Source organism: Monodelphis domestica, chromosome 4 (assembly GCF_027887165.1).
Source record: "Monodelphis domestica isolate mMonDom1 chromosome 4, mMonDom1.pri, whole genome shotgun sequence".
Lineage (NCBI taxonomy): Eukaryota > Metazoa > Chordata > Mammalia > Didelphimorphia > Didelphidae > Monodelphis > Monodelphis domestica.
In genome coordinates, this window is record NC_077230.1 from 394,769,325 (window position 1) to 394,790,746 (window position 21,422).

Genomic DNA, 21,422 nt, shown 5'->3' on the forward strand with positions numbered 1-21,422 from the left:
AAAAGCCTAGATTTGAACCCAGGCCATTTTGGTCACAAATCTAGTTGTCTGTCCTCTGAACAACACTGCCTCTAATGCTCAGTGCTAGGGAAACTGAAGACACCAAATGATGTGGAAACCAGTTTAACTAAGAAGGAGTCAACTAGGTAGATGCCCCAGGCACAGCCTAGACAAGGGCAGTGATATTGGACACAAAAGCAACCTCACCTTAGAATATCTACCCCTTGTTTCTGAGTGTCCACTTGTTTCCAGATCAAGACCCTGCTGGATGGACTTCTCTTTGCCCAAAGTATAGTAACAGGTTGTCACATTTATAGAATGGTATAGTGGAAAGAGCTTTGGCTCTAGAGTCTGAGGATCTGGTTTTAAATTCCATTTGCCATATCCTTAGATAGGCCATTTAATTTCTTTTGGTCTCAGTTTCTTATCTATAAAATATGAGGGCTGGACCAAATAGCCCCTAAGGTCCCTTCTCTAACCTATATCTATGATCCAGGGGTTTGTGGGTTTTAGAGGAAGAGATGATAGGCCAAGATCATTCCACTCATAAGTGGCAGAGACAGGATTTGAACTGATATCTCTTGACTTCTACCCTAACAGATCACACAGCTAGTTCTCCTTTCTATAACTGTCTACAGTTTACACAGCACTTTCCTTATAACAATCCTATGATATGGGAAGTTCTCATTTTAGTGTTCTTATCATTCAGATAGGGAACCAGAGTTTCAGAGAAGCCTCAGGTCACATAATTAATACATGGCAGAACTAGCCTGGAATCCTAGTTGTTGTTCAGTTATTTTAGTTGTGTCCAACACTCTGTGAACCTATGGATCTCCGTCCATGGTATTTTCTTGGCAAAGACATTGGAGTGGTTTGCCATTTTCTTCTCTGGTGGCAAACAGACATTAAATTATTTTCCCAGAGCCACATTGCTAGGAAGTGTCTGAGGTCAGATTTGAACTAAAGTCTTCTTGACTCCAAGCCCAGTGCTCTATCCTCTGTGCCACCTAGTTGCCTTAGAACTCTAATTACAACTACTGAAAATGGTCACAAAATCTCCTTCCTTCCTTCCTTCCTTCCTTGCTTCCTTCCTTCCTTCCTTCCTTGCTTCCTTCCTTCCTTCCTTCCTTCCTTCCTTGCTTCCTTCCTTCCTTCCTTGCTTCCTTGCTTCCTTCCTTCCTTCCTTGCTTCCTTGCTTCTTTCCTTCCTTGCTTCCTTGCTTCCTTCCTTCCTTCCTTGCTTGCTTCCTTGCTTCCTTGCTTCCTTGCTTCCTTGCTTCCTTGCTTCCTTCCTTCCTTCCTTCCTTCCTTCCTTCCTTCCTTCCTTCCTTCCTTCCTTCTTCCCTCCCTCCCTTCCTCCCTTCATTCCTTCTTCATTCCTTCCCTCTCTTCCTTCCTTCCTTGCTTCCTTGCTTCTTTGCTTCCTTGCTTCCTTGCTTCCTTCCTTCCTTCCTTCCTTCCTTCCTTCCTTCCTTCCTTCCCTCCTTCCTTTTCTTCTGACCTTCCTTCCTTCTTTCTTCCCTCCCTCCCTTTCTTCCTTCCTTCCTTCTCTCCCTCCCTTCTTTTTCTTCCTTCCTTTTATTCCTTGCTTCCTTCCTTCCTTCTATCCTTCCTTCTTCTCTCCCTTCATTCCTTCCTTACATCCTTCCTTCCTTTTCTTCTGACCTTCCTTCCTTCTTCCCTCCCTCCCTTCCTTTCTTCCTTCCTTCCTTCTTCTCTCCCTCCCATCTTTTTTCCCTCCTTTTCCTCCTTGCTTCCCTTCCTTGCTTCCTTCCTTGCTTCCTTCCTTGCTTCTCCTCCCTCCCTCCCTCCAGTAGGCAAATGTTTGCCATTCAAGTTGCACAGTATCTTTCCCATCTGCCTCTTCTGTTCACTCACAAGATCACTTCCCTGGTCCAGGTCATTATCAGTTTTGGCCTGGACTATTAAAACAGCTTTCTATCTGATCTTCTTGCTTCAGGCCTCTTTGTACACCAATCCATCTTCTGTACAGCTGCCAAAGTGATTTCCCTTAAGCTCAGGACTGTCCATGTCAGCCCTATACTAAATAAACTCCAGTGACCCCCTATTATCTCTAGAAAAAAAAGTAAACCTCTGTATTTGACATTTAAGTTCTTCTCCTAAACCTAGCTCTTATCTGTCTTTTGAGGATTGCCCTATATGATCCTCATTACACAGTCTAGGTTCAGTCAAACCCTAATTTGGAAGCCATCTTCAAATATTTGGAAGGCTGTTCTGTGTCAGTCACTTAATCAACAGCATTTATTAAGCAACTGTTGTGTGCCAGGTATGATGCTAAGTGCTGGATAGATGTGTTTTGCTTGGACCCAGAAGATAGAATTTGGAGAACTGTAGGGGTGTTTAGCTTCTCTGTATTTATTCTCTACATTTCTTCTGTATATACTTATATATGTTCTCATCTTCCCTGTTAGAAATTGCAACCTCTCCATGGGTAGTCCATTTATTGGACTTGTATCCCCAGGGCCTAGTGTAGTGGCTGGTACACAGTAGGCACTTCATAAATGCTTGTTAGTTGATTGATTACAAAAAGGCCACTTTAGGCTTGCAGTTGGGGAGGAAACCAGTAACTTCCTAACAATTAGAACTGTCTTAAAATAGAATGGACTTCCACAAGATATAGTGAGTTTCTTATCACTGGAAAATTTGGTCAAGGGGTATTAGAAAGGGCTAAACAAATGTTAGCTATTGGCATTTGAATCCTCAAATTGTAAAAGACTTCAGCTGTCTAATTAAAAAAGATCAAGAATCCTCTTTATGTCGAGGATAACTAGACTATACAGTGGATAGAGTACTGGATGGAATTAGGAAGTTCTGAGTTCAAATCTGCTCCAAAACATTTCCTAATTGTATACCTTGGCCAAGTCACTTAAGCCACATTGCCTAGTCCTTACTGCTCTACTGCCTTGGAACTAATACACAATATATCTCTCAGTCTGTTTCCTCAAATGTAAAATAGGTGTAATGGTCCCAAGCTATTGTTGTAGGGTTTATGTATGTATATGGAGAGAGACAGACAGACAGACAGAGACAGAGAGAGAGAGAGAGAGAGACAGACAGAGAGACAGAGAGACAGACAGAGACAGAGACAGAGAGAGAGACAGAGAGAGACAGAGACGGGGGGGGGGGAGGAGGAAAAGAGGTATTTCTCTTTATATATGTATCTGTAAATCTTCTCAGTGGATAGAAAGCCAGGTCTGGAGACAGGAGGTTCTGGGTTCAAATGTGACATCAGATACTTCTGAGCTGTGTGATCCTGGGCAAGTCACTTAACCTCAGTTGCCTAGTTCTTAAAACCTTTCTGCCTTGGAAAAAATACATAGTATTGATTCTAAAACAGAAGGTAAGGATTTTTTAAGACTATATAAATGCTATAATTGTCATATTTTTTATTTGGGCTAGACCCAGTGGTGGAACTCCTTCTACTGAGGCAATTGGGGACCTACTTTTAACTTCCTCATAGACAATTGTTTGGGGCATTGAGAATTCATAGCCAGGATGTGTCTGAGGCAGGACCTGAACACAGATTTTCCTGACTCTGAGGCCAGTGCTCTTTCCATGATGCTATAATATCTCTTTATATGGCTACTCTGGACATTTTCAAGTAATAAAGCTAAAACTGGCCAATCTTTTATTAGGAGCTGGGGATGTATTGGTTTGTAGATAAACCAAACATATATGGTAGGCACAGGGAAGAAGGTCTATTTCACAGAGATGTCTACCCACCCACCCAGGTCTCCAGAGGGGTTGGAGGTAAGGTGGAGACATACCCCTCTCCTTCAGGATGTTGCCATACAAATCAGATTCTGGTTGTGGGAGTTGGTGAGGGAGCAGAGGTCAGAACAGATGACTGTGAGGCATGTTCCTTTGAGGGGAGACACAAGCAGGAGGAAAAAGAGCAAGAATGGTAGTTTCCAGAACACCATCAGGAGAAAGTGTGCCCTTTTACAGAGCCCAAGTGGCCCCCATCTTGCTTTAGATTCATGAAGCAGTGTCTGAATGGCCACCGAGGATCATTGTAAAGAAGATTCTCCATCACACATAGGCTGGAAGCAGTGTGGTGTGGTGGGAAGAACACTGGCATTTCAGTCAAAAGATGCAATTTTAAATCCTGATTCTGCTATTACAACAGGGTGACCTTGGGCAACTCATCTTACCATCCCATGCCTCGGTTTTTCCCTCTGTAAAATCAGAGGATTGGACCACAAAATTCTCTAAGGTCCCTTTCAGGTTTAAGTTTTGAACCTCTGAGGGTCTTTTCAACTCTGTGCTATAGGCTCATTCAGCCTAGAAGATTGCAGAGCTTCTAATAGTATCTGCGTTCTTTAGAGAGGAGTTTGGGGAGTATTTGGGGAATGAAGGAAGGGCCCAGGAACAGGGAATCTAGGGAACTGAGTCTCCTGTGGAACTGAGGTAAGGCAGTGCCCTCCCCAAGCCTGACAAGCCTAGTTAATGCAGGTCAGGACCAAGGATAGAGTATTCAGAGTCTCTGGCCACTGAGCTCCTAGTCCATGTGGCCTATTGATTTTTGGCAGAAAAGTAGGTTTTCTAAGTAGATGCCAAGGTACAAGAGTCTGGCTGTTTTCCATGGAACTAAAAATCCCCAGAGAGGTTTTACCAATCTTTCCCTCCTCCCTTCTTCCCTCTGTCCCTCCTCCCCCTTTCTGTTTCTCTGTCTCAGTGTTATTCTGAAGTCTCTGTCTCTGTCTCTCCAATCTCTTTTCCTTCTTACTTTATAGAACTCCTCTTCGGGTCTCATTGGTATAGCTTCCTGGCTTCAAACCAACCTATTAAAAAAATCTGCAAAGCTGGTTGTGCAAATAATAGCATACACCACCAGATTTGATTAATTAACTGAGCAAAAAATGATGGGGGAACCAGTGAAGGAAATAATTATGCAAAACAAAATGTGTCAAGTTTATAAAGTGCCTCTCTCTTTCCTGCCGCCCCTAGGGCTAAGTGTGTACTCATTCCCCCCTTGATAGGGCTAAAGGGAATATGTAAATACCCCCAACTCACCTACCACTTAGCCCTAGGGAAAACTAAGGCAGTGAAGAGAGAGAGAGAAAGGGAGAGAGGGAGAAAAGGAGAGTTGTGAGATGTGTAAAGTGGCATATGAAGGACAACAAAAATATATGACATGTGTATGTATACCTACATACATGCATATATGTATATTATGTAATAGACACGTGCATTTTTATGTAAAGTATATGTGTGCAAACACACACATATATCATTGTATATTTATTAGGAAGTGATTGAGAAAGTTCCCTCAATCTGTTTGAATGAGTGCTCTAGCTTTATGGGATCTCCCATCATGTCAAGTTACAAGAAAGCTGCCTTGTTCTAGCAGGTCAGGGAGGCTTCTCTGATCTCCTCCTATTATCAAATATGTAATGCAGTAAAGCATAGTGGTCAAATACTAGGCTTAGAGAATAGAAAACCTATGTTCAAATTCTGTATCTGATGCTTACTGACATGGAATAAGTCATTTCACTTCTATTTACCCCAGGAAACTCTTTAGAATTAATCTGCTAAGTCATCAGTGGGTTGTGATTTATTCTGGTGGAAGGAATTCCACACTGGGAGATCCACTGCCATTAATTTCAGGTACTAAGGTCTGCAAAGTGCTTTATAAGCTCCCTATCAGCGGAGCTTGGTAGTAACCCGAGAAGTGGAAACTATTGGCATTATATTATTGTTGTGTTCCAGGTAAGGAAACCAGGGCTGGGAAAGATTAGTTACTAGCCCGAGGTCCTTCATATTGCATCCCAGGTTGGGTTGGAACCCAGATCTTCTTCACTGTGGGTCTGCCAGAATTCCTCTTGAAGGCTCTCTTGGTGGGGGAGCTGTCCAAGGTACAGCCAAACTGACACGAATAGGATGCTCAAAGAAGCAGCAAAATTCCAAGTCAGAATTTTCTTCCTGTCCTTCCACCCTCTGCATGTTCCTTCCCCCTGCCCCCCTGCTTTTCACACAGTGTTAGGACTCTGGTAGAAAGTAAGTCCCTCGAGGGCTGGAACTGTTTTTCTTTTTCTCTTTTTCTCATTTTATTCTCAAGCCTTAGCACAGTGCCTGGCACATGGGGGCAGGGACTGCATGTATTATTTCATTGATATAAAGGATGCTCAAATGTCAGTCAACTGCTTCTACCAATGAGGGTCAGAACCTGTCCTGCAACTTGCAGTCATTGAAAGTTTTCTTAAGTTACTTACTTGGCTGGGCTTATACAGTCAGTATATATGAGAGGTAGGACTTGAATGCAGACCTTCCTGGCTTGAAGGCCAGCTCTCAGCCCAACCATTATATCTGGTATACAGTAGGTGCTTTAATGAATGCATGTGATTTGATTGATTGCTTGTGAACTGGAAGAGACCTTAGAGATTTTGATGGGACCTTATACTCAAAGAATTAGAGAGTTGCAGAGCTGGAAAAGATATCCAAGTCCATTTAGTCTGTTCTGTACCTGTCCAAGAATCCTTATTATAACAAGAGGTCATTTTGGCTTGAAAATCTTCAGTGAGAGGGAACCTGCTAATTCCTGAAGAATTCATTTTGATCGAGAAGATTTCTTTTTAAAGGGCTTTGAATTCCTAATAGATAATAGCATAAAGGTGGTCTCAAAGAAGAAATTGAAAGCTATTAACAATCATCAGTAAGATTGTTCTAATTCACTAAAAATAAGAGAGATGCAAACAACTCTAGGGTTTTGCTTTATACTCAACAAATGGGTGAATATGACAAAGGATAGAAATTGTCAGGGTTAGGTGGGTTGTGGGAGAATAGGCACACTAATACATTGCCAGTGGAGTTGCAAATTGGTCTAAGTATTCTGGAAAACAATTTGAAATAATGTAATAGAAGTCACTGTTTGCACCCCCAAGAAGGTGAAAGAGAAAGGTTCCATGTATAACAAAAGATTCCTAGCAATGAATAAAGAAAGTGGAAACAAAATGAAAGCTCATTGATTTGTGGATGTTTGGACAAATTGTGTTACATGATGAAAACAATGGGATATTAATACAGTGTAGGAAATGATACATTGCCATTTCCTTCTCCAGATCATTTTACAGATGAGAAAACTGAGGAATTCAGGTGAGATGTGTCTGAACTAGTGCAGCCTGAATTAAGTAGAACTGAGCAAACAATAGACACTGTGACTAAAATAATGTAAATGAAAAGAATATTAAAATGTTTTATATTTGTCAAGAACCATCTTGAGCCCCATAGAAGAGACAAAGAAATGGGCACCTCCCTCCTATCTTTGGAGATGTGGGGGAATATTGATGCAGAATGTCAGATACACTGCCAGATGTAGCTCCTGTGCTGATTGGTTTTGCTTAGCTGTTTTTGCTAGTTAAAAAGTAAGGCTTCAACAGAAGGAAACAACAAAAAATTTAAGGGCAAAAAAGGAAATTCAAAGGACTTTGAAAATGCCAGAAGAAATAAGAGCTTAAAAGAGCTCTAAGGATCAAGAGGGAAGAAGGGGAGAGGAGGGTAGCAAGCCTTCCAGGGTGAAGGAGAGAGAGAAGCTTACCATTTGCCAGTCTCTGCATCTCTGTAGTCCTCGATCGCCAGCCGGAGCTTTCGGCGGTGTAGGGAGCTGCACACGCCGAGGCCAGTCTCCAGGTCTTCATCGCTGAGACTCAGCAGGACCTGTGCCCAGGAGGACATGCAAGCTCAGGTCCCAGCAGGACTCTAGGAGGCCCATCTCTCTGTCCCTCATAAGTTACAGAGAATCAGAGGTCTTAGGAGGCATCATGAGCCGTGGAACCCTCAACGACCTCTTAATTCCCCCAGTTGGCCAACCCTTTTTCACTTTGCAAAGTACACTCCCAATTATGATTTAATTTTCTTTTTTCTACAACCTTGAAAGAAATTTATAATTGATAATAATCTTATATGTAGTGTATTATAGGAATATTTTAATATTACATAATCAGTATATTATAATAATTAAGAATATAATATTATATAAAATATACAATATAAAATATTATATGTATAATATAATCTATACTAATTCTATATAGTGTATTGCATTATAATTCACATAATATTTTAATATTATACATATTATATAATGATTAAGAATATAATATTATATATATATAATATAATAGATTATAATAGAATTTATATTAATTATATATAGTGTATTATTTTATAATATGTAACATAATTAATACAATGTAAACAAACAGAATAATGTGATCTGATAGACGATGACAGGATATAATACAACACAGAATAACATAATGTGATAACTTATAATTGACTTAGATGATAATAAGCAGATCTTAAAGGCAGGCAGGCAGTCTCATGTAGGCATCAGACTCAGGAGTCAGGATTTTGGATCTTGGCTCAGATTCTTAACTAGTTAGGTCACTTAGTCTCTCATGTGACTCAGTTTCCTTATCTGTGAAATGGGAATAATAACAGTACCTATTTCCAAGGGTGGTTTTGAGGATTGAATCAGATAAGATAATATATAACAAGCACTTCACACTTTATAGAAGTTAATTGTTGTTATTAACATGAAGATGATCACGGTGCCAACTTCATGGGGTTGTTGTGAAGATCAGATGAGATGATATTTGTCAAGTACCTTGGAAGGCTTAAAAGCCCTAGTTTTATTATCATCGTCATCGATGACAGTAATTATAGTGCTGCTATTAACACTGCCTCATTGTTCTTCTTCAGTCACGACTCTCTTGATGACCCCATTTGGGGTTTTCTTGGCAAAGATACTGGAGTAGTTTGCTATTTCCTTCTCCAGCTCATTTGACAGATGAGGAAACTGAGGCACACAGGGTGAAGTGACTTGTCCAGGGCCACACAGTGGGGTCTGAGGCCAGACTTGAACTCAGGAAGATGAGTATTCCTGACTCCAGGTCCATTGCTCTATCCACTGTACCACCTAGTTGCCTACTACCACTACCATTACTACTACTACTAAAAAAGAAAAAAAATCACTTGTGTTTTGTGTGCCATTAAAAATGAAAATTAATTAATTAATTAAAATTGTTTCTCCATTTAATTGAAAAAAATTATTTAAAAAAAGTTACACAATGATTTAGTAGGAAAACCAGGTCTCTCAGCTTCCAGACCTGCATACATTTTTATTATGAGATTATGGAGCCCTTCTTTTTTTTTTCTTTAAATTTTTTTAAAATAAAAACTGCTATCTTAGAAACAATATTGGTTCTAAGAGAGAAGAGTAGTAAGTGCTAGGCAATGGGGGGGGGGTTAAGTGACTTACTCAGGGTCACACAGCTAGGAAGTGACTGAGGTCAGGTTTGAACCCAGAACCTCCTATCTCTAAGTCTGGCTCTCAATCCTAGCTGTGCCCAGACCCCTCTGTCCCCACCTCCATGTAGCCCTTGTAAAGAAGGAAGGATTCTAAAAGAGGAAAATTATTCCATACATAAAATGAACAGCAGCACCAATTTAAAGAGTCATCTTAGAGAGCTGGAAAGACCCTTAGGACAGCTTCCTCATTTTATTTATGTATGGGGAAATTGAGGCCCCCTAGGACAGCTTCTTCACACTTCCCCATTTTATGTATGGGGAAAATGAGGTCCCCTGGGGCAACTTCTTAATTTTATTTATGTTTGGGGAAACTGAGGCCCCCTAGGATAACTTCCTTATTTTATGTATGGGAATTATGTATGGGAAACTGAGGTCCCCTGGGGCAACTTCATTTTATTTATGTTTGGGGAAACTGAGGATCCTTAGGACAGTTTTCCTATTTTATTTATTTTTGGGGAAACTGAGGCCCAGAGAAGGGACAATTATGCACTCCCAACTAAGCTGAGAGGAATTGAGTGTTCTTACCTTCCCACTCTTCACATTCTCTGCACAAGCCTTGACATACATAGGCATGGCCATCACCACCTCCAGCCAGGTCTGGACGGTCCCTGCTTTCCAGTGTGACATGGGGGTGGTTCGTACCAGCTCCACCTGCTGTAGTCGGTCCATTTGCTCCTCTCCTTCTGACAGACTAAGGCGAGTGGGGCTGGACAGGCTGTCAGAGTCTGAAACACACAACCACGAGAGAGCTGCTGATCTTGGAAGCTGGAAGACTGAGAGCTTGTCTCTGCCAAGGAACTGGGGTAAGAGCATGTGGGAGATTTTGAGGTGGGCTAAATCTCTTGTCTGCTGCTTTCCTGAATAAAATAGAAATGTCCTAGAAAACAGCATCTCTGACATCCCTGGAGAGTCCTGAAGCTCTTCCAAATCTCAGACTGTTCATGTATTATCAAAGAATGGAGGATGCTGGAGATGGAGGAACCCCAAAATGGAGGATGCCAGAATTGGAAAGGAGCTTAGAACCTGTAGAATCAGAGCTGACAACATAGAACATCAGAGGTGAATGGGGACCTTAGAACACAAAATGGGATGAGGATCTTAGAATAGCCAGAACATGTCAGAGTGAAGAGAGAGAACTTAGACCACAGGACACAAGGTCTCAGAAGGCTGTTTTCATGGATTGTTAGAAGTGGCTGTCTTTAGAACACAGACTATTAGAGTTGGGAGAGACTTCAGAAAACATTCATTTTATTCCTTCAATTTATAAATGAGGTCCAGGAAATAAATCCTGGCCTGGGCAACATAGATGAACAACTGGGAGTATCTCCACTCTCTGAGATACTCAAGAGGAAAAAATTAAAATTTTTTTGATGACTTTAGCAGGATAGACCATGAAAGGAGGGGGCAGCAGGAAGAGGGAGAGAAGAGAAGGAGTGAGGAAGGGGGAGAGGGAAAGGAAATTATAAAGGGAAGAGAGAGAAGAGGAAGAAGGGTAGTGAAAAGATAAAAAAGAAGGGAGGGAGGGGAAGGAGGAAGAGAAGAAAAGAAGGGAGAGAACAGGAGAGAAGGAGAGGGGAGAAGAGGAGAGGAGAAGAGAGGGGAAAAGTAAAAAGGAAATACTTTTTCACTAAGCTGCACAGAAATAGGGAATAGAAAATATCAGAAATCTCTGAAAAATTCTAAATCTAAAAAATGCACATATGTTTAGGAAGGCAGGAAGCTAAGAGAAGAAGACAAGAGGCAGAAGAGATTCCTGGGAGAGTGGAGAAGAGAAGGGACATCAGAGATCAGACCTGGCTTGGTTTCCTGAGCCCAGCCCTTTCTCTGCAATCTGAAACCCATTCCCACAGCCTTACTTGGCACCTCTGCAGAGGATGAGCTCAGGCCAGGTTGCAGGGGCGTTGCTATGGCATCCATTGCCTCCTCCCCACCAGCCAAGTGTGCCTGATCAGACTCACCTGCTGAGGAAGCCCATCTCTAGACCTTGGGGACAATGGGGCTGTGCCTCAGGGAGCCTGGAGGGAACTTGCCCTAGAAAATCAAACTCATGGGATTTTAGAGCAGGAAAGGACCTAAAGACATCCATTCAGAGGAGTCAGAGCTGCTAGAGACCTCAGCATAGGTCAGGGATTCAAGAAATCTGGGTTCTATTACTGACTTTGCCTCTAACTCACTGGCAAAGTCAATTAACTTCTCTGTACCCCAATTTCCTTCTTTGTAAAATGGGGGAACATTCAAAATAATGCTTCAATATTTTTATAGCCAGACTTATCCCATAGAAGACAGATAAGAAAGTACATCCCTATCACTTCTCTGCAAAGGTAGAGGACCAAAGATCTAGAACACTGCATTTAACATCAGGCTTTTTCAGTGCTAGATTTGTTGAATTCCTTCCCTCTTTTTATTCTTTATTTTAAGGAATGGCTCTCTGGGAGGACAAGAGGGTAGGATACAATGGGAAATCTGATATGAAAACAAAAGATACCAGTACAATTAATTTTTTTTTAATGAGGGGATTGGATTAGGTCGAGTTCTTGATTTTTTTTTTTAATGATGGACTCCACTGGCAGTCTGGGGGTAACTATGGACACCTTCTCAGAAATATCTTTTTAAAAGCATAAAATAATATATGTGGGAAATATAATCAAAACAAGTTATTTTGAAATAGTTATCAAAATATTTCTAAAGAAAATTAATGAATGCTTAAAGGTGAAGAACTTCTGGGCTAAATGATCTCTAAGCTTCCATTCAGATCTTAATTTCTATGATTTACTTAATTACGTACTATTGTCCTTTGAGAAAATAAGACAGAGTTTGCATGAGGCAAACCCCATTATTCTGACAGATGAAAATTTTTTAGGAAGGTTTTTGCTATAAAGGGCAGCTAGGGCACGCAGTGGCTAGAGTCACCAGCCTGAAATCAAGAAGACTCATCTTCATGAGTTCAAATATGGCCTCAGAACTTTCCTAGCTTTGCGATCCTGAGCTAATTACTTAACCCTGTTTGCCTCAGTTTCCTCACCTGTAAAATGAGCTGGAGAATAAAATAGCAAATGATTCCAGTATCTCTGCCAAGAAAGCCACAAATGGGGTCACAAAGAGCTGGACACAACTTAATACAAGTGAATAACAACAACAATGATTTGCTCTAAAAGTTCCAACGCCTTCCTTGTTAGACTAACCTCAGTTCCATTTTTTTTTTGGCAGGGAGGGTTGCTAAACTAATAAGCCAGGGGAAACCTATAGATAAAGTTCACTGAAGATTTAGCCAATAATGCTTACCTTCCATCTTAGAATTAATACTGTGTATTGGTTCCAAGGCAGAAGAGCTGTAAGGGTTAGACAATGGAGATTAAGTGACTTATCCAGGGTCATATAGCTAGGAAGTGTCTGAGGTCACATTTGAACCCTGGGCCTTCTATTTATAGGCCTGACTCTCAATCCACCTAGTTGCCTCTTTTTTTTTTTAAACTTTTACCTTCAGTCTGGGAATCAATACTGTGTATTGGTTCCAAGGCAGAAGACTGGTAAGGGCTAGAGAATGGGGGTCAAGTGACTTGCCCAGGGTCACACAGCTGGGAAGTGTCTGAAGCCAGATTTGAACCTAGGACCTCCCATCTCTAGGTCTGGCTCTCAATCCACTGAGCTACCCAGCTGGCCCCCCTTTTTTCCATATAGTTTTTTCTCATTTTACTTATAGCTAGGATGATAAGATGAGGGCCAGATGATAAAACAATCAGAGGGTTTCAGAAATGGTTGAATGTCCAGGCCATAAAATACTTTCACGGTTCCATTGTCAAGCCACTCCAGTGGAGTATCTCAGGAATCTGTGCTGACTCTGGTGCTGTTTAACATACTTCGATAAAAAACATAGAAAGCAGGCTCATCAAAGCTGAATGCCAAAATCGGGATCCTAAAAGATGCTGAGATGTAAATATATTAGGCATGAGCTAATAAGATGAAATTTAATAAGTGTAAAGTCTTATACTTGGGTTCAAGAAATTGACCTCACAAATACAAGATGGGGGAGGTAAATTTAGGTAGCAATTTATCTGAAAACAATCTATGGGTTTCAGAGGACTGCAAGCTCAATATGGGTCCAGTGTCCAGCACATAATAAATATCTTGATTGAGTCAACAGTGGAATATGGTGGCCAAGAAAGATATTGTAATAAAAGGTTGCACTGAAAGGCATTATGGCCAGGATAAGGAAGACTGTAGTTCTTCTCTTCTCCATCTTGGCTAGACCACATTTGAAGCCATTTTCAATTCTGGGTGTCACAATCAGGAGAGGCAATGATAAAATGGAGAGTGTCCAGAGGTGGGCACCCAGGATGGGGAAGGGTCTTGAGTCCATGACATACACTGGGATCAGCTTCTTCCTCTTCTCGAAAGAGAAGACCCAGGGAGGGGGGTGTGATGTGATAGACATTGTCAAGTAGGGCTCCCAATGGGGAGGAGCGGTTCATTTATTCTATTTTGGCCTCAGAGTGCAGAAACAGGAGCAAGGAAGGGAAGTCACAGAGAGATAAATTGGGGCTTAATGTTGGGGAAAACTTTCTCACGACTGGAGCTCTCCCAAAGGGGAATGGAAAGACTAGAGCAATGATGGCTTCCCTTTCATTTGAGGTCCTAAAGCATAAGTTGAACAACTACTTACTTACTGGGTATGTGGTAGAGGGAGGGGGATCCCTTTTCAGGGATGGGTGGTTCTGGATGGGAATGTTGCCTAGAGCTTGAAAATTTTTTGATTAAAGATTTCTTTTTTCCATTAAGGAATCTGACCTGTAGTCTATGATGTATTTTGTTCAGAAGTCTTGTCTTCTTTACAGAGAGGGAGTCGGTTCTCATGTTATTAATCTCAAATACAAAGAGTATTTGCTAGCTTACCTAGATCCATGAGGGAAAAGAAAAGGAAAGATGAGGGCAGTAGAAAGAGACAGAGACCATCAGACAGAGACAGAGACAGGCAGGGACACAGAGAAAAGACACAGAGAGACTGAGATAGAGAAACAGACTGAAGGTAAGGGTTGAGAGAGATAAAGAGGAAAGAGAGAGACAGAGACAGAGACAACTAGGTGTCATAGGTGCGAGGCCTGGAGTGAGAAAAACCTGTATTTAAACCTAGTTTCAGACACTTATTAGCTGTGACCCTGGCCAAGTCACTTAACCTCTATTTGCTTCAGTTTCCTCAACTCTAAAATGAAGATAATAATAGCATCTACTGTCAGGATTATCTTGAGAATTAAATGAGGAAATATTTATGAAATGCTTAGCACAATGCCTGGCACAGAGTAGATGCTCTATAAATGTTGGTTATTAGTATTTTGAGACAGAGATAGAAACAGGGATGGACCAAGAGAGACAGAGAAAGAACATTGAGAGAAGGGAAAGGGAGGTGTCATCTTTGACTATTCACTTGGCCAGATCTCTTGCATCTGACCCCTTCTCTCTACTCACTTGGTCACTAACCACCTTAGTCCAGACCCTCATCAGCTCTCTCCTAGATTATTATAAAAGCCTTTAAAGTAGTCTAGTGCTTTAAGTCTCTCCCCTCCCCACCCACCTCACCCCAATCTATCATCTTCCACACTAGTAAAAGTGATTTTTCTAAAGAACAAGTCGGAACATGTCAACCTCCACCCTTTCCCAAATCAAAAAACTCCAGAGATTCCCTATTATCTCCAGGATAAAACACCTACTCTTCTATCTGACATATCTATATATCTATATATCTATATATCTATATATCTATATGTCTATATATATATATATATATATAGAGAGAGAGAGAGAGAGAGAGAGAGAAAGAGAGAGAGAGCTCTTAAAACCTGAACCAGCCTATTTTCTCAGTGTTATTACTATTATTCACCTGCTTACAGTCTACAGTCTAGTCAAACCAGCCTTCTAGCACTTTATACCTCACCTTCCACCCCTATTTCTTTATTCACAGTGTCCCCTGTGCCTGGAATTCTCTCACTCCTCATCTTTACCCCTTGGAATCCCTGGTCTCTTTCAATGATTCATCCCTGATTCTAAAGACAATTAGTACCTTTCCCCACAAGTTACTTTATCCCTGTTTTGTATATGTTCTGCATAGACAGACAGACAGACAGATAGATAGATAGATAGACAGATAGATAGATGGATGGATGGACAGATAGATAGACAGACACAAACAGATAGATAGATAGATAGATAGATAGATAGATAGATAGATAGATAGATAGACAGACACAAACAGATAGATAGATAGATAGATAGATAGATAGATAGATAGATAGATAGATAGATGGATGGACAGATAGATAGACAGACACAAACAGACAGATAGATAGATAGATAGATAGATAGATAGATAGATAGACAGATAGATAGACAGACCCAAACAGATAGATAGATAGATAGATAGACAGACACAGATAGATAGATAGATAGATAGATAGATAGATAGATAGATAGATAGATAGATAGATGGATGGATGGATGGATGGATGCACAGATACATGGATGCATGGATCCCTGGATGGATGGATATATAGGTAGATAGATAGATATAGGAATAGAAAATAAGAGAGAGAATAGAAAAAGGATAGAAAGATAAAAAAGAATGAGAGATAAGAGAGAAAATGGGACTAGACAAGTAAAAGAAAGAGAAAAGGAAACAAAAAGAGAAAACAAAGATAGAAGAGAGGAAGTAGAAAGAGAGGAATAGAGAAAGAAGGATGGTACATGAGAAAGATAGAAATAGTTTAAAATGATGAATAAATAGATATAAATGGTAGGTGAAAGATGGAAAGTCCTGGGGAGTACATAAAAAGAAAGATTTAAAGAAATGTTATAGAAAAATGATTCTGAGGTGGGGAGGGCAGGCCAATCTTGAGCTTGGGTGATGGTCCCTTAGGGAAAAGAGTTTTTAAATGTCCTTCTAACTAACTGTGTGACCTAAAGGGCTGGCTGGCAAGATGTGTCTGTGCCTTTTGTCTGTCTGAATTCTGAATGGAGTTTGTTCAGAAGTGTGGTACCAGGTAAATGAAATCTCTGCCTAGGACTGGCTAGCTTCAGCTTGGCATGACCAGATCCCTAAGAGCCATAGTGCCCTCCTCTGATCCAAATGGGATGGATTTACTTTCCCTGCCTGGAACACCCAGTGCTGGTAGAAACTCCAGTACACATTATATAATTATCAGCTTGAATGTATTTGCATAAGAATGTCTCCTGCCAGCAGGGTGTTATTTAGCTAATGAGACTGGCTGGTTAGGTGGAGAGAAGCTTTTACAATGGTTATTACTGATCACATATGGCTCTTGGGCATGCTTCAGGTTGAACAATATAAATCAGAGAATAACCACATCTTTTGATTCCAAGGGCAAGGATGCCCTTTTTAGGCACTGGTGTATACCACCTCACCAAGACCTGGGAAAGAAACCTTTGGCGAATCACAGAAACAAAGGGTCGGCTCAAAGGAGTCCTACAGGAGGTGTCAGCATTAGATGAAACTTCAGATCACATGATGTTAGAGCTTAGAGCTCATATTGAGCTTATATAAATAATACTAGTAAGAAAGCACCTTAGAGCATAAGCAATTTGGAGCCAGGGTTATACATTTAGAGCTGGATGGAAGGGACCACAACTTAGAGAATGTCAGACATGGGAGGGCCTATAAAATACAGAATGTCAGAGCTGAGGTTCCCTAGAACAATATATGTCAGAGCTGGGAGAGATCTTAGAATAGAGAATGTTAGAGCTGGGAGAGATCTTAGAACAAAGGATGTCAATACTGGGAGAGAGCTTAGAACAGAGAATGTTAGAACTGGGAGAGATCTTAGAACAAAGGATGTCAGAGCTGGGAGAGAGCTTAGAACAGAGACTGTCAGAGCTGGGAGAGAGCTTAGAACAGAGAATGTTAGAGCTGGGAGAGATCTTAGAACAAAGGATGTCAATGCTGGGAGAGACCTTAGAACAGAGAATATCAGAGCTGGGAGAGACCTTAGAACAGAGACTGTCAGAGCTGGGAGAGATCTTAGAACAGAGAATGTTAGAGCTGGGAGAGATCTTAGAACAAAGGATGTCAATGCTGTGAGAGACCTTAGAACAGAGACTGTCAGAGCTGGGAGAGATCTTAGAACAGAGAATGTCAGAGCTGAGAGAGAGCTTAGAACAGAGACTGTCAGAGCTGGGAGAGATCTTAGAACAGAGAATGTCAGAGCTGGGAGAGACCTTAGAACACAGAATGTCAGAGCTGGGAGAGAGCTTAGAACAGAGAATGTTAGAGCTGGGAGAGATCTTAGAACAAAGGATGTCAATGCTGTGAGAGACCTTAGAACAGAGACTGTCAGAGCTGGGAGAGATTTTAGAACAGAGAATGTCAGAGCTGGGAGAGAGCTTAGAACAGAGACTGTCAGAGCTGGGAGAGAGCTTAGAACAGAGAATGTTAGAGCTGGGAGAGATCTTAGAACAAAGGATGTCAATGCTGTGAGAGACCTTAGAACAGAGAATGTGAGAGCTGGGAGAGATCTTAGAACAGAGACTGTCAGAGCTGGGAGAGATCTTAGAACAAAGGATGTCAATGCTGTGAGAGACCTTAGAACAGAGACTGTCAGAGCTGGGAGAGATCTTAGAACAGAGAATGTCAGAGCTGAGAGAGAGCTTAGAACAGAGACTGTCAGAGCTGGGAGAGATCTTAGAACAGAGAATGTCAGAGCTGGGAGAGACCTTAGAACACAGAATGTCAGAGCTGGGAGAGAGCTTAGAACAGAGAATGTTAGAGCTGGGAGAGATCTTAGAACAAAGGATGTCAATGCTGTGAGAGACCTTAGAACAGAGACTGTCAGAGCTGGGAGAGATTTTAGAACAGAGAATGTCAGAGCTGGGAGAGAGCTTAGAACAGAGACTGTCAGAGCTGGGAGAGAGCTTAGAACAGAGAATGTTAGAGCTGGGAGAGATCTTAGAACAAAGGATGTCAATGCTGTGAGAGACCTTAGAACAGAGAATGTGAGAGCTGGGAGAGATCTTAGAACAGAGACTGTCAGAGCTGGGAGAGATCTTAGAACAAAGGATGTCAATGCTGTGAGAGACCTTAGAACAGAGACTGTCAGAGTTGGGAGAGAGCTTAGAACAGAGAATGTTAGAGCTGGGAGAGATCTTAGAACAAAGGATGTCAATGCTGTGAGAGACCTTAGAACAGAGACTGTCAGAGCTGGGAGAGATCTTAGAACAGAGAATATCAGAGCTAGGAGATATCTTAGAACAGAGAATGTCAGAGCTGTGAGAGACCTTAGAACAGAGAATGTCAGAGCTGGGAGAGACCTTAGAACACAGAATGTCAGAGCTGGGAGAGAGCTTAGAACAGAGGATGTTAGAGCTGGGAGAGATCTTAGAACAAAGGATGTCAATGCTGTGAGAGACCTTAGAACAGAGAATGTGAGAGCTGGGAGAGACCTTAGAACAGAGAACGTCAGAGTTGGAAGTGCTAGAGGAGGAGCAATTTAGAGCCAGCATCATAAATTTTAAAGTAGATAGAAGGGACCACAACATGGAGAACATCAGAGCTGGGAAGGGCCTTGGTACACAGAAAGTCAGAACTGGGAGGACCTTTAGGACACAGAGAGCCACTTAGAACACAGAATATCAGAAACAGAAAGGACTTAAGGTTCCTAGCATGTTCATGCAAAGAATATTAAGACTGGAAATAATCTTTGAAAATTTAGAATCTTAGGATCAGAGATTCAGAAGAGGCATTTGAGGTGTAGAGTGCCAGATCTGTAAGACTGATATAGAACATTAGAGCTAACAGGGAACACTGATCATATAAGACATCAGAGCTAGAAGGGAAGGACATTAGAATGATAGAGCTGGAAGGGAACCTAGAACAGAGAATCTCAGAGTTGAGGAGACCCTTAGAACACAGAGTGTCAAAACTGGAAGGGCTTTAAGTAGAGACATTTCTAATTGCTCAGGGCTTTTGAGGCCATCTAACCTTTCTCCCTTCCTCATTTCAAGCATCTGTATATAGCCAAAGAGGAGAGGTGATTTGACAATGTTAGACTTCGAAGTAATGCCCGAGTTGTTTCTAGGGTTTGTTTACCAGTTCCCAGTCAAGTGGTGGTGGTGAGGGTGGGCTCTTTCCATTACTGCACATTGCCTTTCATTCAATATGCCTATATGGAGCCAGAAGCCTAACTGGGGCACCAAGGCAGGGTAGGATTCTCCCAGCTGCCCTGTGGAGGAAGAAGTTCTTTCATTGTTATAATTTGAAATTTCTCCTGCCATTAGAAAACCAGTGGGTCCTCCTGGCTCCCTTGCATCCAGCTGGTCCAGTTCAGCATGGCCCCTTTAAGGCTTTTTCCATGTCTCCTCTTCCTCTGACCACTCTCATTGGGCAGAGATCAATTCATCTTCCATCTCTCAGGATTTAAAACCCGGAGAAGGAGGCTCCAGAAGGGGTGGGTGGCCTCTCCTGCCTTGCCTGGGCTATAAACGATTAATTAAAGGCACTTTTGGAAATGCAAGCATTAGAGCTACAGTTTTTATGCCCTAAGATCCCATCAATTCCTGACTTTTTTATTTCAGCTCGTTATCCACCCTGAAAGGAGCCATAACTCACATTTACAGCCAGGCTTGGTGGGGTGGAGAACCACCTAAATCCAAGATGATTGTGAGATGGTTGTGCCCTGTCTGGCCTGTGCTCAGCCTCCTGGGGGGCACCGAGGCTTGGTAGCATCTGCAAAGCAGGCTAGATTGAGGGTACTTGCCTCCATCCCAGCTCTGCTGCTGTTGGTAATCTCTAGCCAAACTGGCAGTGCAGATTTCTCCCTTCTTGACCTTCCCCTTCCCTGGCAGCTGAAATCTGAGAATTGGGAGTTAGAAGCAAAGGTTTGGCCCCAGATAAAGGACCCTTCCTATTCATCCTTTATGTTCATAATTTAATGAATTAAATCTATTCTTTCGCTTTTAAACCCTGAACTGTGATTTCATCAGCATAGGAAACTCCCAGGTAAAGATACTCCCTCTACTAATGTGACTGAATGCCTTCTCTGCCATTTTCAGGCTTTGAGGGTAAGAGTTCTTAGGGGGTACCGAGAGCTACCTGTCTCCAGTCACACAAGCAGTACATGCCAGAGATGAGTCCTGAACTCAGGTCTTTTTTATTTTGAGGCTATCTCTACATCACTTCTGACTCGCACTAATAAGAATAAGAATAGCTGACTACGTTTCTTTTCAACTTGGGTCCATCTAGGTATGGTGGCACATGCTTGCAACTCCTGATCCTGGGGAGGCTGAGGCTGCCTGCCCTAGTCTCCTGAGCCCCAGGTAACTGATGTCTAGGTAGAACTTTCACTACCCGCTAAGGATCTGATGGGAGTAAAGGAAGCCCCTAGCTTTCAGAGCAAGGAGGTCATTTAGGTTTGCTTGTGAATTGTCTCTTGCCTTCCTCCAGATACAAAGAGGGCCAAGAGCTTGCCCTCACACTGTCCTTGGCCTGACATCCATAGCAAAGGTAGGGTTGGGCAGGGTCTCTGAAGTTGAACATTTAAGGATTTCAGATCTTCCTTCCTTCCTTCCTTCCTTCCTTCCTTCCTTCCTTCCTTCCTTCCTTCCTTCCTTCCTTCCTTCCTTCCTTCCTTCCTTCCTTCCTTCCTTCCTTCCTTCCTTCCTTCCTTCCTTCCTTCCTTCCTTCCTCCTTTCCTCCTTTCCTCCTTTCCTCCTTTTCTCTTTCTTTCTTTCTTTCTTTCTTTCTTTCTTTCTTTCTTTCTTTCTTTCTTTCTTTCTTTCTTTCTTTCTTTCTTTCTTTCTTTCTTTCTTTCTTTCTTTCTTTCTTTCTTTCTTTCTTTCTTTCTTTCTTTCTTTCTTTCTTTCTTTCTTTCTTTCTTTCTTTCTTTCTTTCTTTCTTTCTTTCTTTCTTTCTTTCTTTCTTTCTTTTCTTTCCTCTCTGTCTCTGTCTGTCTCCTCCTTCTCCCTCCCCCCCACTCTCTCTCCTCACCTTCTGACCAAGTAACAACCCCAAGACAGAAAGACAAGGGCTAGACAATTGGGGTTCAGTGACTTGCCTAGGGTCACACAGCTAGGAAATGCCTGAAATCAGAACAG

The 21,422-nt window shown here is 41.8% G+C and overlaps 1 protein-coding gene across 2 annotated transcripts in view; it reads right to left on the reverse strand.

The window, feature by feature from the left end:
- Positions 1-21,422, reverse strand: part of KAZN (kazrin, periplakin interacting protein) — a 1,589,619-nt gene that overhangs the window by 27,055 nt on the left and 1,541,142 nt on the right. For both annotated transcript variants that reach the window (XM_056825274.1, XM_056825275.1), the window contains 2 exons: positions 9,858-10,057; positions 7,558-7,676 (listed from right to left, as the gene is read on the reverse strand). In XM_056825274.1, the coding sequence (XP_056681252.1) occupies positions 7,558-7,676; positions 9,858-10,057 (319 nt within the window). The remainder of the gene's footprint in view (positions 1-7,557; positions 7,677-9,857; positions 10,058-21,422) is intronic.